The 26,479-nt window shown below is 35.3% G+C and overlaps 2 protein-coding genes across 4 annotated transcripts; one reads left to right on the top strand and one right to left on the bottom strand.

Annotated features, from left to right (window-relative positions):
- The first annotated feature begins 7,767 nt into the window (after positions 1-7,767).
- Positions 7,768-12,799, top strand: LOC7462850 (QWRF motif-containing protein 2). Of its 3 annotated transcripts, XM_052450708.1 has the most exons (7): positions 7,777-7,877; positions 8,130-9,559; positions 10,404-10,523; positions 10,976-11,092; positions 11,186-11,275; positions 12,167-12,274; positions 12,452-12,799. In XM_052450708.1, the coding sequence occupies exons 2-7, from the start codon at positions 8,282-8,284 to the stop codon at positions 12,524-12,526; spliced, it is 1,788 nt and encodes a 595-aa protein (XP_052306668.1). In that variant the 5' UTR covers positions 7,777-7,877; positions 8,130-8,281; the 3' UTR covers positions 12,527-12,799. The 3 variants fall into 3 exon arrangements, with proteins under 3 accessions (XP_024451697.2, XP_024451696.2, XP_052306668.1); XM_024595928.2 differs by having other exon boundaries at positions 7,769-9,559; XM_024595929.2 differs by lacking the exon at positions 10,404-10,523 and having other exon boundaries at positions 7,768-9,559.
- A 3,518-nt stretch (positions 12,800-16,317) lies between these two features.
- LOC7462849 (LOB domain-containing protein 39) lies at positions 16,318-17,376 on the bottom strand. The gene is made up of 2 exons (XM_002301117.4): positions 17,031-17,376; positions 16,318-16,937 (listed from the first exon to the last, which is right to left on the bottom strand). Exons 1-2 carry the CDS (start codon positions 17,212-17,214, stop codon positions 16,495-16,497), a joined length of 627 nt encoding a protein of 208 aa, XP_002301153.4. The 5' UTR covers positions 17,215-17,376; the 3' UTR covers positions 16,318-16,494.
- Positions 17,377-26,479: the final 9,103 nt, after the last annotated feature.

The following is a 26,479-nucleotide window of genomic DNA, read 5'->3' as shown; positions in this document are numbered from 1 at the left end:
CCTAACCCTGTGTCGCCTCACCCCTGATTAGAAGTTGGTTGGGTTCTGGTTACTATCAAATTCGTGTTTCCAAAAGAATTTTTTTTCCCCTTGACGAATGAATTCTGAAAGATGTTTTGAACATGCATGCAAGCCTCGAGTTTTTTGTTAAGATCAAATGGATTTGAAAGATTTTTATTCGGAGCGCAGGTAATGAATGGGCCAAAAAATTGCGGAGAATCCCTCCTTTCCGGATCTCGTTATTCAACCTGTTCAAGCAATTTGCTAGGTTCTGTGAGCTAAAATCTTGCACGGAAATGTTGTATTCTGACCAACAAGTGATAAAAAATCATTAGTATCGCATGAATTCCGTTTTTTATTTTTTTTGTTAGATTTCTCATTTTTCATTGTTGCTCTTAAGTTGTTTTACATTATGATAAATAAATATCCTCAGGTAAATGTAACACAGATCATCCGATTTTAGAGCGAAATGACAAGACTACTTCGAATAATGAATTCCTTAGTTTTAACTTTTAAGGCCCTAATTATCGTCCTGTTAAACGTAATTAGCGAAGCAAAACAACTTCCAATTGGAAAATAGCCGAAAGGATACGCTGCCGGGCAAATATGTAGTCAAGAACTAAAACAAAAGGGAGAATCTTGTAACGAGCAGGGAGCCACTAAACGCATAGAGAAACAGGCAGATAAAGGTCCTTGCCCCGCTATGATCTGAGCACAACGGGAGTACTCCGGAAAGTAAACTCGGGTGATGGTCTGACAAATCAGCACTCCTTTGGAAGGATCTCAGAATAACTTTTGGAAAACTCTTTCTAGCATAAATTCACAGAAACAACTGGAGATGGGTGGTATTTATCTTTTGTAATTCTGTAGTCAAAACTGCTACTACATCTTTTTCCACAAGGAAATGAGAAATTATGACCTGAGCATCAACCATTATTATGATTTGCATATGATCCTTCCACTTACCAAGTCAAATTACCATTAATATATACTCTCTTAGTCTACTAGCTTAATTTTTTAGGTCAAAACTACTATTTATTCAAACATTGCTTCTTCTTTTTATTAAGGTCTCGTTTGTTTGCTGGAAAGTATTTTTTTTTTGGAAAGTGAATTCCAGGAAAGTGAATTATTTTCTGATATTTGGTAGTGTAATGAAAAATAAGTTGGAAAACACTTTCCAGTATTTGGTTATGTCATGGAAAATGAGCTGGAAAATAACTTATTAATATTTTATTTTTCTCAAGTTTATTAAAATAATAAGGAACAAATCTCTTAAATTAAAAAGTTGAATGAGAATGAAATTGAAAAAAATAATAATTTTATAAATTATCTCAAATAAAATAAATAATAATCAAAATAATAGAAATCAAATCTAAAAAATAAAAAAAAATGAAAGATGAATAAATTAAAATAATAATAATTAACATTTCATAAATTATTTCAAATAAAATAAGTAACAATCAAAAGAATGAGGACCAAATTTGATACATAAAAAATTTCAATAAAAAAATAATAAGGGAAAAGCAAATAACAATTATAAAAATGAGGACCAAAGTTAATATAAAAATTAAATTTTAAGAGATGAAATTGAAAAATAAATATTCAAAAGAAAATATATATAGCAATCAAAAGTTTAAGGACCAAATTTGATATAATCAGCAAATAATATGACATTTCTAAAATTTTCACAACTTCCAAAAAGTGTTTTCTGCCCAAATTTTCCTGGAAAACACTTTCCTGAAAACCAAGCCAAATTTTTCTTTGACTGAAAAGTGTTTTCCGTTGACCAACTTTTCTAATGGCAAACAAACACAAGAAAGTTTGGAAAATAGTTTTCCGGAAATTGAATTTCGAGAAACAAACATAGAGAAAATAGAACTTTATACATTTTGGTCATTCAATTTTCTTTTCTTTCTATTTGGTCCTTATAAATTGCTTTGATTTGCGGTTTGTATTAATAATTTGTTTTCCACATGTGCATATAATGATCTCGAGGTGTCAAGAAAATGTTTCATCACTCGGTTAATTCTTGATTTTACTAAACAAAACTCAATTTAATTTATTTAGAATAATTAAAGCTTAGGGATCAAATTTGAAGCCTAAAGAAATACAGTTTTTTTTTTTTGCCAACATCAGGGACTGATTTGCTAGATCAAGAAAAAGTTCATATCCCTTTTCTAATTTCACTCCTTCAACTTCTTTTTTTTTTATCCATTTGCATTGGCTTTATTTGAGATTTAACATGGTAATTAACGGATTTTGCTGCATGTTCGTTGCATTGCCTGCTCATGCTTGTTATGCAGATCTCTTGCCTAGAACAGATCTATTTCCCTTCAAATAATGAATTATCTTGGAATTAAAGGAATTTATGTCCTTTTCATTCGATCTTTTAGGTTCAGAAGGCAAGAGACAAACGATTCGGAGACATTTAGAATCTAGCTTGTTTGAGAGCTGGAGCAATCAATGTGATTTGTCACTATAACCAGTTGGCGATGCTCCGCGCTTGCATTGTTTGTATCGACAGACAGAGCATCGCCAGAAAGGGAGGGCAGAGCTTCTTGTTTTTTTTTTTTTCGCTTTATATTGTAAAAGAATAGAACAATAATAAAAATAGAGGATGAGTAACTATTTGAATTGATTGGGTAATGTAGGAATAAGATTAAGTTTAGCAGTATGTTATGATGCCTCCTCAGCTGTATGCTTACTACATACAAGGAATATTTTTTTCTTTGAGCAGTTTATTTGATTCGAATCTTTTGAAAGTAAAATTCTTAATATAAAGTTTTATAACAATTTACTTTACAGGAAGGACTGATTAGATGATAAGGTGCAGCATGCCTTTTTGAAAATGAAATCCAATATGATATAATGATGAAGAATCAAATCCATAAAAGATATTAATTGAAAAAATTTAAGAAAGTAAATTAAAAAAATAATAAATAAAAAGGCTTGAGACAACTTGTGTCATTTTTTTTTTTAAAAAAAATAGGCTGTAATCACTAATAATATAAATATTGAAGGATGAAGTTAAAAATACATAAGTTTTTTTTAAAAAAACCATACAAACATGAGTGAACCTCCTAAACCTGAGTTAATATCTTAAACTCACAAAAAATCTTAATTCCTAATCAATTTAATATTAAAGAACATGATTAAAAAAAATTAAAAAATTAGCTGAAGAAAATTCAATAAAAATGACAAATAAAAATGCTTGAGATAACATAATTCATTTTCAAAATTACTGAAAACTTTTATCGAAAGCAAATAAATAAAAATAACATGGCCCAATTTTTAATTAAATAAATATTAAAAGATGAAATTTAAAAAATATAAGATCAAATAAAGGGAAAAAAAAAATCAAACCTGGACAAACCTTTTAAACATAAGTTAATCTCTAAAACTTGCAACATGTTAAATCTAAATCCCGGCCTTAATAAAAAATCTAAATTTTTAACCAATTTAATGTTGAATATATATATATATATATATATATATATATATATATATATATATATATAGAGAGAGAGAGAGAGAGAGAGAGCAATCAAAAGAATAAGGATCAAAAGGGATAAATTAAAAAAGAGTTTAAATTTTATAAATTACCTGAAATAAAACAAATAGTAATAAAATAAACAGGAACCAAATCTGAAGGAAAAACAAATTGAAGGTTTGCTTTGAGATTTTTAAAGACATACACAAAATTAAGGAGGAGGGGGAATAGAAGAGGGAAAAAAAGATAGGTGGCATCAAACTAGAGGCTCATTGGTCACACGCGTCACCGCATAATAAAGGGGCCTTCGAGATGATTCAAACACGTCACCAAACAACCCCGCACATGTCACCCAATGCACACGCCAACAAGTTTTTTTAAAGAATATTTAACATTAATTAAAATACAAAATTATGCTCGAGTTACCTTTATATTAACAAACAAAAAAACCAGGATGAAAGGATGAAAAAACCCCTAGAAGACGGTTGAATAAATTTTAGATTTAAGAGTAATTAAGTTATTTTATTGTGTTAAAAAATTAAAAAGACTAAAAAGCTCTTGAATGTAAGTTTTTTTGTTTTTGTAACTAATTAGTTTTCTTATGTCAAAAGAAGATCTATCTATTCTAGTATAATTTGAAATGACAATAATATTACGGTAAAAATATCATCTTGTCTCCGATATATAGTTAAAAGGTTTTATGATTAAAGGTAATTTTATTATTATAATAAATAGTGTTTTTTTGTCTTAGTGCACAATAATTTCCCTTCTAGTTTTAATTTTTTTGTTAATTTGTTTGATGTGGTCTGTTTAACAATGGTTTTTTGTAATTTTCTTGGTTCAGTTTACAAACAAAACTAGAATTCAAATTCAATAAGCACAATTCCAGTACTGGTATCCCATTTAAAAAATTTATATTGCTAGTAGAAATCATGTAAGACATCGGCAGGGATGGCAAAAAATAATAATTTTATATTGCACGTGATATATGACTAGTTTTAAAAATACGATTATACACAGTAGCTGTGTATTGTTTTCACCACCACGTCTATTGTCCTCTATGCGTGCTTGAATTTTAATGGCAACTGGTACAGTTTTCTTTTGCAATTTTTGACTACCGATATCCCTTGCAAATAAATATTTACCTTGAATATTATGCATGATTAAAATTATTAAAAAAGAATATAAAACTAAATCTATTCCTGCAACCTAAATTCTTTGACCCGGAGGATACCTACTAAGCAACAAGCAGAAAACAAGCCAAGAACATGGAGAGAATAACAATCATGGTGTCTCTCTCGAAAATTGAGTGCTAACCATGAACAGTGTCTATCTTAGAAAATGATGTAGAGGGTGACCAAACCAAACCTAAAAGGAGAAAACGATCGAGGAAAATTGAGCTATCCACACACCAACCCTCATCGACCAGACCCAGAAATAAAAACGATCTCTTCTTCTCCAAGCTAAATCTTATTACCATCCAATTTTGAAAATCAACACCTCACCTAGCTAGCTCACCAATATTCTCGCAAGTCATTCTCTCTTCGCAATCTCTCAATGATAACACAGGGTATCGTGATAAGAATTGGAAGAGCTAGGGAGACTCGACTATCTTCTAGTCCCTACCGTCTCGCCCTTCTCTTGTTTTCTTTTCTGGGCTTGTTAGTGGAAAGATGAACATCGCACTTATCAAAGCATTGGGACCAAGGAGGAAAAAAAAAAAAACATTTATCGTAGCCTTCAAAGTGGGGTCTCGTACATAAGTTCAGAAACATAGGTTGATAAAAAGCTTGGTTACTTTAAAACCACTTATAATGTAAATTGTTGCTTAATTCACGACACTTTCTAACTCCTAATTAATGATCATGATTTGTTGGTAAAGTTATGATTTTAAATTGATTGTCATCAATGTTAAGTTATTAACGAGTTAGCTTGGAACCAAATGATGTCCTAATCAGCTTTTCAGTTTGTTAAACCATTCCGTATATATGCGATGGACTTTACCTGTTCGGTTCATCGTGTTTATCTTCAAAAGTTTAAATAGTTTGAAGTTCTTATACGATTTAAGATAAAACGGTGGGGTTTTATTTCCTTAATGTTTTAGTGGGGATTTTGGGCAAGAGCTCTCATGCGACGACACAAAACAAAGGCAAACAAGCAGTTTTGGTTTCTACATTTTTCTACAATAATACTAGTAATAATTATATAAAAAAAAACAAACAAACTGCATAATTTTCATCGTATTTATGAATCCTTGACAGGAAACCTGTCACCGCCCAAACCACCGATTACCATCAAAGGAGTTAGACCATGAAAGTTATAACCTAGAGCATATATTTCTGAGGCTGCAGTGTCTGTGTAATTTGGAGGAAGAATCCATAAAAAAAAAAAAGCAAGGGAAAAGATTCATACAGAGAGGCAGGGGCAGAAACGGACAGCATGGGACAGGGCATCCTAGAAAGAGAGGCTTTTCTATCAACTGTTGCCTGTTTGCACCGTATTTTTAAAAATTTTGTATTTTTTTTTATTACAAATAATTTATTTTATATTTTCAGATAATATTATAAAATAACTATAACCTAGAAATGTAGGGATCTGGAATGGAAAGAAGTTGGATTGGTTTTGATACCACACACACGGATTGATACAAGTAAAGCACTCGTGATTACTTGGGATTAGCTTAACAGAGAGTTGAGTTATAAAAACTCAAAGCAGGATGGCAGTCCTTTTTCAACAAAATAAAATAAAATAAAATAAAATAAAGAAAGAGACTAATCAATAGTTAGTTAGCCTTTGGTTATTGCGGACGCAACTGGCTTTGCTTCGTATAATTTAATTTAGTTGGTGATTACATTCTTCCCTTATCTTCTCCATGAAAAAGTAAAACTCATAAAGAAGCAAAGCGTACTAAAGTGTTTGGTATCACCGCAAAGAAACTAAATTAAAAATATTATTTTAATATATTTAAAACAAAAAAAATATTGTAATATCAAATATATACTTAAAATCCAAAATAAAACCCGACAAAACATCATTGTGAGTGTACTTTTGTGATGGTGTTGAAGTCTCTCCGTTCCATCTGCCTCTCTCTATTCAGCTCAGCATAATTGGGTTATCTTAACCTGGTGTTTTACTTTGAATGTAACTTTCCATTTTATCAAGCAAGATGATACACAGTCGATTACTGGGGGTAACTTAAAGAAATAGATATCATCAAATAATGTTGATGAATTGTGTTTTTTATTATATTTTCCATCGTTTTAATATTAAAAATAAAATTTAAAAATTAAAAAAAAATTATTTTAATATATTTCTAAATAAAAAATACTTAAAAAAAAACAAATATTAAAATACTTTAATCAAAACCTATTTATGCCTTTATTCCTCGTATTCCCTTACTGCAGATGTCTTTGTCCTTCCCACAGTAACGACGACTTTGAGGATGACCTTTTTATATGTTAAGCAATCAAGTAATAAGGTTTTTAAATCCCCTATTCAATGAAGACGAAGGTAAGAGGTTTAGTTGTGGAAAACATTGCGTTAACATTAATTTGATACCTTTGTTAACGCACTGCCATTTTAGCAATGCCAGCTTGCATTACCATTAGAGATCTTGTCTGTGAACAGTAAAAACAGAACGTGGCTCAGCCCTTTTCCTTGTCTTAACAGTAAAATCTGGTAATCCCAGCCGTTGGGAGTATAAAAGGAGGTGAAGAAAAAAACCTGTATAAAAGTCCTGTATTTAGATACTGTTGAATTTTATGGTCCAACTGCATTTTTTTTTATAAAAAAAAATTAATTTTAAATTATCTTTTTATTTATATTTTTGAATATATATTGATATCAAAAATAAAATTTAAAAAATAAATAAAAAATATATTATCATAATAAAACCACTTTAAAACACCGCCTCTACTGCTTTTACATGCACCAGTGAGTCATGTCTCCACCGGACAAAACGGCTATTTTTTCCATAAGTCTAAAGAAATCAAATTCAGCGCAGTGTCGTTTGCGTAACGTCTCTCCGAAGAATCACACAGTGCGCCCCTTTTCAGGCACCTCCAGTAGCGTACAAAAATAAACCATAAACTCGCTTCCATGTATAGCCACGTCACAAAAAGGCCACGTTCCCCTTTCCCCATCTCCAAAAATACCCCCATTCTTAACCACGTCACCGCCTTAACCCGCGAGTCTTCAACCGCATATAAAACCCGCGAGTAAGTTATCAAATCTTCAAAAACCGTGTTATATATATATATATATATATATTCTTGTTTATTAAAAGAAAAAAAGAAGTCCAAAAACAGAAAAAGCCTAGGACGACAGTTATGCTCCTAAATCTCGCCCAAACTACGCCACCCTCTCTCCTCTCCCACGCCGGCTAAAGGTAACGGTCGGAAGAAAACCTCTCCGGTCACTTTTTTTTCTCTCAAAGAGAAAAAAACTCATTACAAATTCCCTCACACTCTCACCAAATCGACTCACATTCACTAATTTCTCTCCTTAATTTCCTTTATAATCATTCCATTTTTTTCTTTTATTTAAAGTTAACTGAAAGGGTTTTAAACAGAAATTAGGGTTTTGAAGAAGAATGGTATCTGAATTGAATTTTGAATTTTTGTTGTTATGACAATGGTAGCTGCAGTTTCAACACCAATAAACCCCAAAACGACATCAACAACTAGAACAACGCAAAGCCAAAACCCAACAAGACCTCCGTTATTACCTTCAGACCCTGACAATGCTCTCGCTCCTCGCCGTCCAAAATCCCGAGAAGTCAGTTCTCGATACATGTCATCGGCATCGGCATCCACCACTTCAACGTCAAGACGGTGCGCTTCACCGTCGATTTCACGACGAACAGCGACTTCAACGACTTCCGCTGCTTCCACAATCAAACGGTCACAATCAGTGGAGCGTAGGCGTCCTGCTACACCAAGAACTAACTCTCTTGATTTGAGAATAGGAAATACCAATTGTGGGGTTGTTGACAGTGGTGAGATGACAAATGCCCAGAGAATGTTGATAACTTCAACGAGAAGATTATCGGTGTCGTTTCAAGGAGAGTCGTTTTCGTTTCAATTGAATAAAGCGAAACCAGCTCCGTCTCCCATTAGTGTAAGAAAAGGAACACCAGAGAGGCGCAAAGCAACCACTACAATACAGACCAGAAGAGCTGATCAAGTAGAGAATTCAGGGCCTATAGAGCAACATCGGTGGCCAGGGAGATTTAGGCAGCCGAATCCAATGATTAGAAGAAGCATGGATTGTACTGATGATAGAAAGAAATTTGCTGGGTCTGGAGTCAATTTGAATGTTGTTAGGGCATTGCAAAATTCAATGGCGGATAACAACAACAATACCAGCTCATCAATTGAAAGCAGATTGAGTTCTGATTCTAGCACAATCGATTCCACGAAGCCTATTGACGTGAATGGATCTGATGTTCATAGTGAACATCCTTTGGCTTCGGATACTGAGAGTGTATCATCTGGTACTACTTCAGAGAGTAGTGGAAATGCTGTTGGTGTTGCAGGACAGGGGGGGCGGGGCTTTATCGAGCCGGCAAGGTTTTGGCAAGAGACTAATAGTAGAATCAGGCGGCAACCAGAGCCTGGGTCACCAGTTTCTAGGAATAATGGATTGAAAGGACCTACACCGGCCAAACTTATTGCACCAAAGAAGTTTGGAAGTGATAGTCCAGTATCTTCTCCAAAAGGAGTTGTCAATAGTAGGGGACAGATGTCTCCTATTCGTGGTGGGGCGTTACGGCCTGGGTCGCCTAGTAAGTTTGGGATATCATCGGCTGCTGCACGGTCTCCTATGAGGGGAATGAGTCCATCGAGGGTGAGGAATGCCGTGGGAGGTGTTGTGAGTAGTAATTTGAGCAACGTGAATAGTACCCCTTCAATTCTGAGCTTTGCTGCTGATATTAGGAGAGGGAAGATTGGGGAGAATCGGATCGTGGAGGTGCATTTGTTAAGGATTTTTCATAATCGGTTGTTGCAATTGCGTTTTATCAATGCCAGAGCTGATTCTTCTCTGTCTGCTCAGCGGTTGAATGCAAAGGTATTGTCACTGTTAATATAATAATAAAACAGAGTAGGGGATCAGTGGAATGAAAAATCTGTGTCAAATTTGTAAGAGTTGATTCTATAAGGTTTTGTGTACGGATGCAAATCTAAGGTGAATATAAATTTCTAGAATATTGCTTTTCATGTGCCAACCTAGCTTCATAACTATATCATCTTATTGAGCAGCAATCTTTTATATGGGGTTTGATAAGAAATCTTAATCATGGGATTGAAAACTGTGTTATTAACAGAGAAATTTTATGGTTCATGAAACCATGTTGACAAGATGTAGAAAAGGTTGTTTTTTGGTTTTTACCCTTGTATTTAATATGATGGAGACAGCTGATTCTTCAGTTAGCTTATTCTGATCATTTTGACTGTTCATGGGTGCTAGTTTCTCATAATTCTTTCCAGAAGCTTTGGCTAAAAATGATCCCTTCCCCCTGAATTGTAGTTCCCTTTTAAATTGTTTTGACCGAGTCAATTGTGTCACGTGTTATTCACATTTATTATTCATGTGGGATTAAGATTTTTTACTGAAGCCTGTAAGATTGTAATAGCTGGTCCTGTTGGAGAAGATACATGCATTGTAGATGTGTCCATCTATTACTTCAAGCATTTAGTACAATTATGGCCAAAGTCAAGCCATTTTAGGATATCTGAACAATGTTAACACCAGGTTTTGTCCACTTTTGGCAAGATGATTTATGTATGAATTATGCTTACAATTGCCACTCATTTTTATTTTGGGTAACTCGTTCATTATGCAAATTCCTTTAACTCAACCTGTCAAATTATTTAGAGGAATTTTCTTGTGTAATTTTTCTTATCTATACCAGAAAAGCCTGTATAATGCACACGTAACAACATCAAAACTGTGTGAATCTGTGAGAGCAAAAAGAACAGAGTTACAATGGCTAAGGCAAAATTTGAAGCTGATTTCCATCCTCAAGGAGCAAGTAAGATACGACTGACTTGATCCCATCATAGAAGCACTATGTTTTTCTATGTTGTCTTTTCATTTCAGTATTTATGCAAATTTTACTGGTGTACCTTTTAATTTCTCTTATAATATTTCTAACAATTTGAATTTTAAGATGTGGCATTTATCATTTTAAGCTGATTTTTAAATCCTCTCTGTTTATCACACACACACATTTCCATATAAACTGACTCTCATTGGGCTGAGTTCTTGAATGGATTGTTAAAGACTTCCAAACCATATGGCATACTTTCAGCCATGTCATTGCCATGAATGCTATTCAAGGTTCTTTTTTATTAAGGAACAAAGGCCAAGACCAAAGCTTTATTTTAATGGAGATTTATGCATGATTGGAGCTTGAAGTTATTTATTTCTAGTGATTTCTATTTGGGTATTCTGTTTTAAACTAATGACTCATGATTGCTGCAGATGTTGTGTTTAGAAGAACTGGCATTGATTGACCAGGATTACTCCCGTTCTTTATCAGGGGCCATTGAAGCGTTGCAGGCTAGCACGCTCCGTTTGCCAATTGTTGATGGGGCAAGGGTATGTGCCATTTTCCTTCTCTTGATTTTCATTTTTGGTACTTTGTTTCAATTGGGTTTCTGATAATGGCTTATCTGATTCATAATTCTACAGGCAGATGTCCAAAATCTGAAGGATGCTATCTGTTCAGCTGTTGATGTGATGCAGGCAATGGCATCCTCAATTTGCTTATTGATATCAAAGGTCACTCTATTTTCCTCTTCCCACTCCTCAAAGTTTTTTTTTTAATCCTATGCCTGTCCAACGTTTGCTTCATACTTGCATTCGTGCTTTTTGCTTTTCAGAATTTTGTTCAGAAAAGAGTTATTGATTGACTTGTTGCAGATATAAACTATGTAATTTGTGATGATAAGCCGGACCCTGTACATGCTATCTCACTGCAGTACATATTATAGTTGGTACCAACATATAGTAAACATGCAGTGCCTTGCCATTTTCAATGAGTAATTGAGTATTGTTCTTCAGGTTTAGGGAAAAGTGTCATTTTTTGCTGCCCAGCCTTACTAACATGTATCTAGATCATTTTGTCAAATATTCATTGTCATAATCAGGAAGGACCTTCAGCTCATGTTGCCCAAATTTTTGGCTTATCTCGTGTTTAATCCCTTTTTTTTTTCTCAATTTGCCAATAGTCCAGTGTATATGCTCAAAATTTTATGAGATAGGTGGATGGGATTTATAGGATAGAAGCGGCCACCGCACATTGTTTTGCTCGGGGACATTTGGGCCTGCCAGTGAATTCCCCTCCAGAATCCTAACCCTCAAAAGAAGTTCCATAAATTTTATGGAATTGCCGTTAGAATATCATGTCCTGCCAGGAACCTGATACTGTAAATGCTTGACTGCTCTTGCCCAAGACTCGCAAAGATGAAATATAAAAACTTCATTACGACGGCTTTTTTTTTTGTGTTCCTGCGACTGAGTGTAAGCTGAATTATGAACAATGTGTTGTAAATTGAATAATGCTTGACAAGATGGCTTCAAATTCCGTCATATCCATCAGTTTTGTGGGTTGATGCAGTCATTTTCAATGTCTTTAACAGTTTATTTGTCCTTTGCTTTCACCATTGGTAGGTTGGGGAAGTAAATTCTTTGGTTGCGGAACTTGAAAAATTAACTCAGAAGGAGCGTAATAGGCTTTATCAGTGCAAGGATCTATTGTCAACTATTGCAGCCTTGCAGGTAATTTTGGTTTTTACTTTTACAAAGAATTGAGGAGGTAGAAGTAAAATTCATTTTAGTGCCTTTGGTATGCTTATTAGAGGAGCCATCTATATTTCGACCCTGTAGATTACTTCTACTCGTACCATTTTCCTGTAATGCTTTTAGCTTTTTAACTGAAAGTGCCCATGTTGCCAGGTGAAAGAATGTAGCCTGAGAACTCATATTTTACAACTAAACCGAGTGCCTTCCAGCCTGACAACACAAGTGTAAAAAGCTCATATCACCTAATTCATTCCCAAATGCTAACAACATCAAATCAACCCCTTTATCCTGTGATTCAAGGAACCGAGGGGAGAAGTATTGGATGGATAAAGCAAAAGTAGCTATTTTGTATGCATAGATGGCATGAAGTTGCCATTTTCAAAGTCATAATTAGATTGTATAGAGGTAACCTCTCTACAGGGCAGAGTACAGCGCATGTAAATATACATAATGATGTTTCCAATCTCTCTTTTCTAAGTTTCCTCAATTTTTTTTGTTTTATTATTTTGCGTTCTTCAAGTTCTTGTTTGCTACTGTTTTGTTTAGCTGAGTGTCTGTGACTTGTGCGATCTTGCATTTGGTGCCCCCACGACGATCTGTTACAGTTTGTTTCTGCGTCCATCAATCTGTTGTGTATTTGCTACATGTTTTCGCATTACTTGATCAGGAGCTAGTGACCCGAATCAAAACCGAGACAAAGAAAGTTGTAGTTCAAAGTTAATAGAAATTTCATTCCACGATTGGAAAGAAATTACTCTGTATTGGGCCTATTGGCTTGAAAATGGATTTCCATTGCTATATTAGACTTTTTCGGGGCCTGCTTTATAAGCATCTTTGCAGTTATTTTTCTTTTTATGTAAAGGGGCCCTTGTCATGTTATTGGTCACGCTGTGCTGTGATGTGAATCACCTCTTTTATGGGGTGGTTCACCTCACTTCTCCCCGCCTCCTTGCTCCTTTTCTGGAATTGGCTAATCCATGCAACCAAATACAACATAAATTTGGTTAAGCACTTCACTTCGCTATCAATGAAACTTGTACAATTGGCATTCGCAAGAGAAATGGTTGTCGTGCGTGCTGATTACCAAATGACTAGCCTCGTGCGTCATGGCTAAGTCGCCTTTCCGCCCTTCCTATTCCCCATTATTTTGTGTTCGGTATTTTTCTTTTGCCCAACTGCTTTTATGCGGTCAGCTTCCAATGAACTAATTGTATATTTATCGTAGAATCACATTTCATACTTCAATCGCATGAAAGGTTCAATAACATCATGCATGCGCAAGGCCATTGGCTTTATCATAGTAATCATCTGTTTGTAGCAATTGAATTACTTGAAGAGACCATATTAGTTATAAAACAAATAGTAACTCCTCCTCGTCGGAGGTAATCGCCTTCTATAATGTTATATGTCAAGAATTACGACGGTGTTAAGGTGAGGAATTGTGATCCATACGTACGATCACAATAAGATTCCCTCGTCTCTTTCGGCCTCACGTCATTCCATTCATTTTCCTTGAATTGATGATGATGATGATGATGATAAGCATACTTCTTCTCTCTAGCAAGCACCACGCATTTAGCCTATTAACTCTTGCATCACCCACCACCCATTGCTAGGATGGAATGGTGAATCAAGGAAGTATCCTAAAATGGTGATCCATGAAGATGACGTGGGATCCACGGCATATGCTACGAGACGCGGCGAGTCGAAAGGATTGGTATAATATCGACTCTCTTTTTTCTCTTTAACTAATTGTGTGCTCTTTTCATATACGATATCATATCACGTTGTCTTTTTGTGAGAGATTTATTATTTTTTTTTGGTATTAAAATGCCGTGGAACGCACTTCCAATGGAGGAGGATTTGGGGGAGGAAGCTGACGTGCCCGCACCATTTTTTGCTCCGCAAAATCCCAGCCGGGACCCATCCTTTTCACTCCCATCTTCAGTTCCATTCCAAGTACGTAATTCTATTATGCTTTCGCTCCATCTACAGGCTGCTTGGCTGCTTTCAGATCGTGGGTCAAAAAATCATCTGACTTCATGTGAAGTTCACGCTTCTCCGGTACGTGCTGGGACCCGTTTGCCCACGGTACAACAAGTATTATATTATTTTAATATATTTTTAAATAAAAAATATTTTAAAAAATAAATACTATTACAATAATAAATGAGCGGAGTGAGATATTAGAGAAACCATGAATAATAGAGGTCATTAATTAACTCAATCGCCATCCATGAACCTTAGCAGCTAGCAGAGATATATAGCCGAACTAGACAGATGATACAGAGTTCACATATATACATAGTACATACCATTTATGTTTTACAAATGTTTGGTGAGAACAGTGCATGGTAGCTCCCTTCAAGGATGGAGGAGGCAAATGAAATTGGTAGCAGATCTGAACTCCATTTTGTGGAGGAGGACCACTGTCGACAGAGTTGAGGATTTCATCCTCGTACAATTGGGCACACGCTCTCTTCTTTTAAAACATGTGATATGTAGTAATTGATTGACTAGAATCAACATTGTTTTCCATCATGTGTAAAAATCCACACGCCTAACTTGCATTTCAACAATTTAGACTTCTGAATCAAATTAACATAATTTATTCTGGAAAGTACAGTTCTAGATTCTAACAACAACTACTGCACCGAACTTTATTAACGAAGAGGGTTTTTTTTTTCAATACGGTAATTTTGTTTTTAATGTATTAAAATAATATATTTTTTTATTTTTTCAAAGTTATTTTTCACATCACCACATCAAAATAATTTGAAAATATTAATTTAAAGCAAAAAAATTAAAAAAATTTAATTTTTTTTAAAACATTTTTAAAACACAAAAACAAACAATCCGGAAAAATATATTTTTCCGTTCCAATAAAAAAAAACCTAACTTGTTTGAGAAATTAAAAATATTATAAATTTTATTTTTCAAAGTATTTTTTACTTGTAAATATATTAAAAATTAAAAGAAAAACAAAAGTGAGCCAAATGTAAAAAAACAAGAGTGAAATAAATTAATTATATCACATTGGAATAATTTCTATATAATTTAATTTAAAATTTAGATAAAATAAGAAATCAAGTTAAAAAAATTTTAAATCATGCTTCAAAAAAATTTGATACTTGCTAGTTCAAATTTAATAACAATCACAAAATTCCCTGCAATCACAATACTTTTTCTCCGTTGAATTTTTCTCTAATCTAACCTTAGAGCCATCCAATTAAAATTTGGTATATGTGTATATAATAATAATATTATAACTATAATTGTTTTTACAAGTAATGCTACAATTTGATACTTATTTTTAACATAAAATATTAAAACAATTTAAAAATATAAAAAAAATAAACTAAAAAAACAAATATAAAAGGCACTATTCAACCAAAATGGCATGCTAGATGTTAAAAAGGTGTAAAAGTCTAAAAGATGTGGTTCGTCTAGAAGGTTTATGGGAATCTCAGTCTTAGGTAGAACCACCTCCGTCAGGTGGGTGTCAGACCATAGGTCTCCATCCTGGAGCCACATGGTTCTTATCTCTATCTCTTTGATGCTCCCATCCTCCGCTTCTGCATATGTACGGGCCGGACCGGACGGGACGAAGACCCCACCCCTTCACTACCTAAAAGTGTGTTTGATAGTGTGATTGGAGATGCTTTTTAAATAACTTTTCATGCTAAAATACATGTTAATGATATTTTTTTATTTTTTAAAAATTATTTTTGATATTAGTACATCAAAAACGATCCAAAATATACAAATTATATTTAATTTTAATAAAAAAAAATTCAAATTTTTTAAAATCACAGCCGCAGCTGCGTTACCTAGTGTTCCCTAAGAAATTAATTAACATTAATGTTAATGATGTTGTTGATAAATTTTTTAAACCCTTTGCTTTTTGTATTATAAAAGTATTTTTAAAAATAATTTAAAAAAAAATAAAAAATTTCTTTAAAAAATTTAGATGAGATCAAATCTGAGGTACTCATTCCCAATTAATAATACCCACCAGCTACACGCAAACAGTAAATTTCGTTAATTCAGAAACTGAAAAACTAGTAAAAATCAAATTACAAAGGAAAGAAACCTAGCCAAAAACGCACCGAATCAAAATTCCAGCATTATATTCATATAGAGAAAAAATAATAATAATAATAAGTTACAACAAAACTCTGTTTCTTTTTTATTAATCAAACAAACAGATTCAAAAGCCTTTTCTTATCACCACCGCTGCTTTCAAAGCTTATTGTCTCCGATTCCCCTCCTGTATAAAACGACACCGCGTCTCTTCCTCTTTTATCTCTTCCACCTTTTCCTCTAGCGAGACACAGGTTGATACGATGATCAGACACCACTTCTTTATTATTCTCTTTAGCAAACGATCTTGATTGATTCCGCGCCATGTTATGTACTGCGTACGCAGCCGCAGAGAATCTGTCAGATGATTCATCGCAATTCGGCGCTAAGACTCCGGTGAGAATCCCAGGTAACGGCTGTAAGGCTCCACCGGAAAGCACAGTCTCCACAGCCTCCTGACACATATGCCAGTTACCGCTCCACAATAGCCCCACCACTCCGTTAACCGGATTCACCGTTCTCCCGCACGCCTCAAATAACAGCGACTGAAACAAAGCTATACTTCAAAACAAACAAAAAGGAAAGATTAATTGGTTTGTATAAATAAATATATATACAACTTGGTTTGTATTTGTATGTTTATACATACCAGGGCGTTGGGCTTCGGGTACGGCGGAGATGAGAGACATGAGATCACTACGGCCAAAAAATTTGGCGAGAAACAAAGTAGCGTTACCTTGGGCTTCAGGGTTGGTGATCCAATGCAGACACGATCTCAATACGCATGTCTCGCTGCACCCCTTTCGCAGCACTCGGCAACCGTTGCAGCTCATATCCACCGTCTGATAAAATCTTGATGCTTTTCTTGTTGATGATAAAGAATATAATTCTGGTATTTTTCTTTTATATATATATATAAATATGTATGTATATATATGAGAAAGCAAAGGAGGATTAATTTTAAGTGGGGGGGAAAGGAGTGAGCTTTTGGGAGTGGTGAAGGCGTATAAGAGAAGGAAAAAGTGGGTGTGGTTAGGGGGCTTAGCTAAAAAAGTAACTGTGGTTAAGTTAAGGTTATTTTGGATTGAACGGTGGGGATTTCGTTAGCGTTTCGTGGTTGTTGAGGCGAATATCTTCCAAACTCTGGGCACGAGCGACTCCGTGTTTTCGCGTCTCTTGTTCTGCAAATCAAGGTAAGCCATTGGATTTTACTTTTTAGGTGTTATGAGCCGTAAGATTGCAGTGGGCCCATTGCCTTTTGTTTTCTTTTAAATTGCTTTTTTGAAAGTACGAGTACGAAGTTATAGTCTAGTCGCCCCATAAGTGGAAGTGTGAGATGGTCTCATAGAGCCAAGCCTAGTCGGCTACTTAATTAATTCGTGTGCTTCATTTTTTAATATATTTTTTAAAAAAACTCAGTTTGGTAAAAAATTTAGAAAAATAAATTAGGTTGAATTAAAAAATAAGATAGTTTAAATATAATTATGTTTTTTAGTATTAATTTTGTACACAACTACTATTTTCAATAACTATTATTTAATCATGTTTCAGAAGACATAACTCTTGTAAATTAATTAATCTTTAAAATTTTATGAACATCTAATGATAAAAATATAAGATTTAAAATCTTATAGTCAAGAAAAAAAGATAAAGTGATATGGTGGGAGAGAGAAATGTGGGAAGGAAAAAAAAACAAAAAATAAACAATGGGTTATCAGGAAAACACTAGGAATTTATTTTTGATAAGCTCGATATCATTAGAAAAATCTCGTCGAGATGATTCTAATTGCAATTGAAAGACCATCAAACGAGGTCATTATTAATCCTAAATTAGCACTAAACAAAACTCCTAACCAATTAGCCTTTAATGGTAACAAATGTGTAAAAAACAGAGCCCCGGTGACCCATTTTTTTTTTCTTCCCTCTTTTTCTCCAATATCACATCAGCTTCTCTCCTTACCATTGAATTTTCATAAAAAAAATTTATTGACTTTTGTGCTTGTTAATTAATTTAAAAGAAACATGAATTTTGAAACAACTATTATTCTCTATAGTGGTTGTGTACACCTATTATTTCTAATAATGATTGTGTTTAAACTACGCTACTTTTCTAGTATTTTTCTAACATGTGTTAATTTTTAAAAATTTTATTAATTTGTGTTAGAAGGACAAAAGACTTTTAATTTTTTAGACGTGTTTCATAATGTTTCTGTAAAAGTATATTTTTAATTATAAATATATTAAAATAATTTTTTAAGATTTTTTTTAAAATTTTTAACATCAACATATCAAAACTATAAAAAAATATTTTTTAAAAATAAATTTAATATTTTTTCAAGTTAAGAGTAATCTAAAAGGCACTTTAAAAAATGAATTGATTTGCAAAAATAAACACACCCTTGCAAGGGTTAGTTAAACCTGTGATTAGCTATGTATGCCTTTTATGTTATAATCTATCTTAACTTTGAATTCATAGTACATCATAAGAAAAATATTTTCTGTTAAACACATATTCCAGTGTAGACTGGTCGCATTAAAAAAAAAACTAAGATTTAATATGTGACTACAAGCTCAAAAATACTTTCAGTGTTAATAATAATAAAAAAAAAAAAAAGAAAGAGAGAAAAGATCAAGCCAATCACCATGGTAAATAATAAGATATATACTTTTTATTATGAATTCGGAAAAATATTAACATTTTCAAGGTGATAACATTTTTATAAGATGATTATCATAAAACAAAGTTTTATTATGAAATATATCCGAGTCTGCTGTAATAATTAAGATTATTCAGAAGATCAGTAAACTCTCTGTAGGCTATTGACCCATGAAAATTCCATCGGCCACAAAAACTTCATGTAGGCCACCACCACCAGACCCTCAAATTTGTGGGCTGCTAAAAAGAGAGAGAGAGATAAAAGAGGTGGTAAGAGTGGAAATCTCCATAGATTTGGCATCACCCATGTTTGGTACTAGTGTTGTCGGTTTCTTTAAAAAAATATTAAATAAAAAATAATTTAAAGTAAAAATAAAAAAATCAATTTTTCAAAAGTGTTCATGCATAGTAAAAAACAAACCGTTCCTAAGTAATTAAATGATGTACTAGGTAATTAAATACATACTCAGTCGTATACCGTGAACCTTAGCACCTTTCCTTGCCACTCGATTGAGCTCTCTTCCTCTTGGCCTCAACAAGAGACATCAATTCATCTTTTAGACCACGTAACAAGTGTAGTGGGACCATTTTGCTTCTTAAGAATAAGAACATGAATGCTTTTTTGCCTAATCTTTTTGGTGCTAATTAACCTGATGCCAGCTCATGGGCAGGCAGAACGCCCCTGCCAGGCATAGGAGGTAAGATAAATACATGGTGTTTTTGTTATAAAAAATAATTAAATTAATAAATGATGTTTAAATCTATGTAACACATTGATTTTCCAACAAAAATGAGGAAAAGTCAATTTGTTTTACAGACTTTTATGGTATTAGCACCGTGTCTTGGGATTAAAGACATGTTTGATGTTCTAGTTGAATTGTTTTGTTGTTTTTTGAAAATGAATGTTTTGTTTTAGATTAATATTTTTATATTTTTTATTATTTTAATACACTGATATAAGAAATACATTTTAAAATATATATATAAATTATTTTAATATATTTTCAAATAAAATATAATATTCAACGCTTCATCGAACAATCAGTGAATACCTGACCTGTCATCCATGTTCCTAGCTTCACTCGATGGGCCGTTGACGTGAAGAAAAACTACATCAAACCAAAGACACAAACTTGCGACCGCTTTAACATGGGTGTCCGGAATCGTGCTGAATCTTTTGGTCTTGTTCCTTTTTCGTTACTAAAATCTCTAACAAAATTCTATTTAGATAAAAAAATATTTGATTTTTGTTTTTGAGTCATGATTACACCACAAATGGCAGCTTTTCCCTTCAATCCCTTCATTATCCTTCAACATTTACACGAGTTTTACCATATACTTTAACTGCTAGTACAAGATTGATCTCGGAATAATCATTAATGCATGATTCATACCTATTATCAATATACCGAAAGTTATTCTAAAATAAAAATAAAAAATAAAAAAAAATACTGTACTGAAATTGTTTTTTATACGAGCTCCATTGCTACAATTGAATTCACAAGGTTAGAGTTCTGGATCCTATTATTCCGCGATATGTAGAGTAAGGAAAATGAATGGAGATGTCAGTCACTACGAAGTGAACTTTTCATTTAGCATTTGATGAATAGGCAATTTTGTTGATCCGTGGCCTTGTTTTACAGCGGCATGCATAATTTTATGGACTCTGTTTTTTTCTAGGAACAAGCCCAGATGAAAAGGTCTATTTTTAGTTCTTGTTCAGAATTTAAACTGATTTGTTGTATGCTTATTTAGGCTAGTGCTAATGATCTGGTCACAAGAAAATTATCAAATACATGTAGAAATATATATATATATATATAAAACAATACTTTTAATAAATTATAGTGATATTTACTGACAGGATATTACCTTGTTATTTCTCTCGGTATTCATCAAAGAAAAATTATCGTCGATGACTACCGAGGGATTACAGTTGGAAATGAAGAAGAAAAAAAGATAACACGTCATTATTACAAATGAAATTACTGAGAAAATATGCACGTCGCTAATACTTGTTGGTAATATTTAAGTTATAACCTGGCAGACGACCACCCCCTCCCCCATTTCTTCTTCTTCCCTTTTATTCTATAGAAAATAGCACACAACGCCCTCTCATTTTGTCACAAATCAAGCTCTTATCATCACAAATTCGACAACCCCAACACACGATATGTTAGTATCCCTATTCTTATTAAATTGTTTTTGAAGATTCACCATATCAAATAAGAAAAACTACCCATTTTTTGTTGTGGTTCATTTTTAAAATGTTAATTTTTAACATTTTTATGTAATATATGTAGCTTTTTCTATAGAAATTTATTGTATGAATGTATGATTTGTACTTGTTAGAGTTTGATTGAGATTTTAAAAAATTATATTTGTTTGTCATTTGATAAAATTGAATTTGATTTTGTAATTTTAATATTTTATAATGAAATAAATAATAGCTTATTTAATGGGTACGTTTCATATTTTATCGATTTTATTCTTAAATCAGAAATTTTGTTATTACATATTGTCATCAATATTCTATATAGATTTTATATAAGTAATGGATGATTATTTTTTGATGTATCAAGTTTTACGTGAAGGGTTGTATAAAATGAATTATTGTAAAGAGGTTAGAGGGTTTTATCCATTACATGATATTTAATCCAAAAATATATTAATGGAAGTCATATTTAATGTTTGAGCTAGTCTAGATGCTGGGAATTCGACCTAGAGTCAGATTTCATGCTAGTTGTTACACTCATAACACAAGATATTGTTGTAATGGACTTGAATTTTACTTTAATAACTAAGTAAAGTAATTGTTGAAGAGAACTAGGGATGTTCAGGTGCAACATGCTTTTCCACGAAGTAAATGTAGCAGCAGACTGATTAGCTAATTCTAGGCTGTCTAGAAACCCTTTTGATAGAAACGATTGGATCCTTAGCGATCCTCTGATAAGAAGAGAATTTGGGACAAGAGATAAGGAAGGAACAGAGGAGAGAAAGGAAAGATTGTTTTATTAATTCAATGCCCTCTTCCATACAGAGTTTGTGAACCTAAATAGGCCACCCAAAATAACAATAATTCGAAATAACAGGGATTCCCAAAGTGGAGCTGAAGACCAGGATTGCGATTAGCATTCCTACTTCCACCACTTTGATTATTTGACTAATTCAACTTGGCGATAAAAACAATGATAAAACCAAAACAATAGCAGTCCACGAACTCAGCTGTTTCCACGTATTCAGCTCCTTGAGCCATGCAACACTTCCTCCACGTACTCTGCTACTTCTTATCAATCCATCCCCCTGCGAAGAACCTTGTCCTCAAGGTTAAATTGAGGATATGTCTTGGCGAAACGCCACAAATTCTCCCACGAAGCATCTTCTGGCAAGGCTCCCTTCCACTGAACTAAGACCTCTGTTTTGGGACGATATTTGCCCTTTTGGACCACCCTTCTATCCAAAATCAATTCAGGTTCTGGTAGTATGACGTCATCTGTAGACACAGGGGGAAGAGTTATCACGGTATCGTCAACAACCGGTCCCCATTTCTTTTTGAGCAAGCTGACGTGAAACACATCATGAATGTGTGCCCCTGCTGGTAGGTCTAGCTTGTAAGCCACAGCCCCCACGCGAGCTAAAATTCTGAATGGTCCAAAAAACCTGGGAGAAAGCTTCAAAGAACTCCTGAACGCTACAGACTTTTGACGGTAGGGTTGAAGCTTAAGAAACACATAATCTCCAACATCGTAGGTGACCTCCCGTCGATGCAGGTCAGCTCGAGACTTCATACGAGTTTGTGCTTCCAACAAATTTCTCCTGAGGTCGCGCATGATGACTTCCCTTGTTTGCAGTAAGTTATCCACTGCTTGGACCTTTGTTGTGCCTGGAATGTAAGAGGTCATGTTCGGAGGAGGAACCCCATAAACTGCTTCAAAGGGAGACATTTTTGTTGCCGAATGAACTGCTGTGTTATACCCATATTCTGCCCAAGCAAGCCATTCCACCCAGCCTTTTGGTTGATCCGAAGAGAAGCAACGCAAGTATTGCTCAAGAGTTCGGTTGACCACCTCCGTTTGTCCGTCGGATTGTGGATGATAACTGGAGCTATAACACAACTTTGTTCCCTGTAATTTGAACAAGGACTTCCAGAAAGTGCTAAGAAAAACTTTGTCACGATCACTCACAATGGAGAGAGGCATCCCATGAAGCTTCACCACGTTATTGAGGAACTTTTTTGCTACTGATACCGCCGTGTAGGGATGTTTTAAGGGAACAAAATGGGCATACTTTGAGAGACGATCTACCACCACCATGATCACATTATATCCTTGTGACAGTGGCAATCCTTCGACAAAATCCATGGATATATCTGTCCAGATTCGTTGAGGAATAGGAAGGGGTTGAAGCAAACCTGCTGGTCGGAGAGTCTCATGCTTGCAACGTTGGCACACCTCACAATCTCGGATAAAGCTTTTTACTGAGGTGCGGATACCAGGCCACACAAAACTGGCTGAGATTCTCGTGAGGGTCTTTAAATAACCAAAATGGCCACCTGATGGTGAAGAATGTCCATCGGCCAAGACAGCAGGTAACAGCGTGGAATTGGGACTTAAAAGAATTCGTCCATTTTGCATCCAAACTCCATCTCGTTGAACACAATTTAAGGGTTGATTAGTAAGCAAGGAATTATAATAAGGATGATTGAGTACCTCTTGCTGCAAGATTTCCCACCAATCGGCAATTGGCACAGTCAAGGCCTGAAATTGGAAGGCCGCCACGCGTGAGAGAGCATCAGCACCTTGGTTCTCCTTCCCTTGGCGATATTGAATGGTGTAATCAAAACCCATTATTTTTGGCAGCCACCGAGCTTGAGACGGCGTTGTGAGGCGTTGCTCTAATAAATATTTGAGGCTTCTGTGATCTGTCTTAATCACAAAGGGTCTGCCCAACAGGTAAGGTCGCCACTTCCTCACGGCTTTCACCACTGCCAACATCTCCTTGTCGTAAGTGGATAATAACTTTGATTTGCCCTTCAAAGCCTCACTGTAGTAGGCAATCGGTTGGTTGTCTTGAGACAAGATTGCCCCTAACCCGTCTCCGCAAGCATCACATTCAACAACGAATGGCTGGGAAAAATTGGGCAGTCGTAAAACTGGGGGGGAGACGAGAGCTTCCTTTAATTTGTCAAAAGCCAATTCACATTCTTCAGTCCAACAAAACCCATCTTTAGTGAGAAGTTTTGTTAAGGGGGCCGCGATTACACCAAATCCGCTTACAAATTTGCGATAATAACCAGCCAAACCCAGGAAGCCACGGACACCTTTAGGAGATGTTGGCACCGGCCAGTTCTGAACGGCGTGTATTTTCTCTGGGTCCACTGCCACACCCTCCGAAGAAATGAGGTGGCCCAAATACCCCACCGATAGCACCCCAAACTGGCATTTGGAGAGTTTGACAAATAGCTGGTGGTCAGCCAGAATTCCCAGCACCTGTTTAACATGCAGCAGATGATCCTCCCAAGACCTGCTATACACCAAAATATCGTCAAAAAAAACGAGGATAAATCTTCGCAAATGTGGCCTGAAGATATCATTCATGAGACTCTGAAAGGATGCTGGAGCGTTGGTCAACCCAAACGGCATTACCAAAAACTCATAGTGACCATCATGAGTGCGGAACGCCGTCTTCTGAATATCCTCCTGATGTACCCTGATCTGGTGGTAACCGAAGCGCAAGTCTAATTTTGAAAAATACTTCGCGCCATGTAGTTCATCCAAAAGCTCATCAATGACAGGTATGGGAAATTTATCTTTGACCGTAATCTCATTAAGTGCCCGATAATCGACGCAAAAGCGCCAAGACCCATCTGATTTTTTTATCAATAAGACGGGTGATGAAAACGGACTCCGGCTTGGGCGAATAATTCCGGACTGAAGGAATTCTTTGACCAATTTTTCGATCTCATTCTTTTGATAGTGGGGATACCTGTAAGGTCGGGTGTTAACTGGTGGTTGATTTGGTAGTAAAGGAATGCGATGGTCGTGGCTGCGCGTAGGTGGCAGGTTGGTGGGTTCATCAAATATGTGAGAATATTGTGATAGAATTTGCTCCAGGTCTGGTGGTAATGGAGTGTCTTGGCTGGACTGCACCTCCGAAACCATGTGAACAAAGAACCCCATACCAGATAAGTGCAACAATTCCTTCTCACTCAGCGGCGCCAACTCTGAACCTGTTATTCCGTGTAGAACGTGGGTTCTGCCTGATTGTTTGAAGGACATCCGAAGCTTCTTGTAGTCAGTCTTGATTGGTCCCAAAGTTTCTAGCCATTGGACTCCTAGCACTACTTGACAGGCAGCCACGGGCAGAACAAAGAAATCAGCCCGAATCGTGATTCCTTGGAGAGATAATGAGAGTCCAAAACACCTCCCCGTACATTCAATTACTTCTTTATTCCCTACTGTCACTTTGAATGTCTTCCCCTTAACCACATGCAATCCTAACTTAATGACCACCGATTGATCAATAAAATTATGGGTGCACCCCCCATCAATGAGCACAATTAATTCCTTGTGGCCAATCCTCCCTGTTACCCGAAAAGTTCGTGGGTGTGATGTACCCACTAATGCATGGAATGATATTTCGGGTAATGCTTCTTCGTCAGGCTCAATATCCATGTCCACCTCATCTTCATCCCCCTGCGACTGCACATCTACCATCATGAATAATTGGGGTCTGGAGCAACGATGCCCTTGAACATACTTTTCATCACAGTAAAAACATAAGCCCTTTTCCCGCCGTTCTCGTGCCTCCTGTCCAGTAAGTCTTCGTGCAGGTCCACCAGGGAAATGGGAAACCTGTGGTGGTCGCTGAGAAGGGGCAGGTCCTAGTAGTCCCATTGTGGAAGTCTGCTGTCTCACCTGGCCTGAGGTTGCCGTAGTTCTGAATGTGTTGTTCGTCCTCCTTTGGAACTGGTTGCGTTCCTCAATTAGATGAGCGACGCTAATGCATTCCGACAGTGTTTTTGGTTGCTTCACTCGCACATCCAAACGAATTTCATCCTTCAGCCCTGCAATAAAACAGCCCACCAAAAACGTCTCTGGGAGCTCATCGACCTTATGAGATAATTTCTCAAATGCCTCCTGATACGCATTGACAGTAGTGACTTGTTTAAGACGGGAAAGTGCCTCAGATGGATCGTCATAATCAGTTGGTCCAAAACGATGGAGCAGAGCTTGGACAAACTCATGCCAGCGTAGCTGCCCTTTGCCCTTGGTATACCAGCGATACCATTGGAGTGCTACACTTGTTAAGTGAAAAGAAGCCAATTGAACCTGTCGCGGAGCATCAACATTCTGAAATTCAAAGTACTGCTCTGCCTTAAAAATCCAACCTGTTGGGTCTTCACCCTCACCAGCATAGGTTGGAAAGTTCAGCTTAAGGTT

Source organism: Populus trichocarpa, chromosome 2 (genome assembly GCF_000002775.5).
Source record: "Populus trichocarpa isolate Nisqually-1 chromosome 2, P.trichocarpa_v4.1, whole genome shotgun sequence".
Lineage (NCBI taxonomy): Eukaryota > Viridiplantae > Streptophyta > Magnoliopsida > Malpighiales > Salicaceae > Populus > Populus trichocarpa.
This window is presented reverse-complemented; position numbering and strand designations above follow the sequence as displayed.

Coding starts and splice junctions, on each gene's coding strand:
- LOC7462849 (XM_002301117.4), bottom strand. CDS start 17,214: ATGAGCTGCAACGGTTGCCGAGTGCTGCGAAAGGGGTGCAGCGAGACA. Junction 16,938..17,030: donor ACCCGAAGCCCAACGCCCTG/GTATGTATAAAC, acceptor TTTGAAGTATAG/CTTTGTTTCAGTCGCTGTTA.
- LOC7462850 (XM_024595928.2), top strand. CDS start 8,117: ATGACAATGGTAGCTGCAGTTTCAACACCAATAAACCCCAAAACGACA. Junction 10,524..10,975: donor TTTCCATCCTCAAGGAGCAA/GTAAGATACGAC, acceptor TGATTGCTGCAG/ATGTTGTGTTTAGAAGAACT. Junction 12,275..12,451: donor CAACTATTGCAGCCTTGCAG/GTAATTTTGGTT, acceptor CCATGTTGCCAG/GTGAAAGAATGTAGCCTGAG.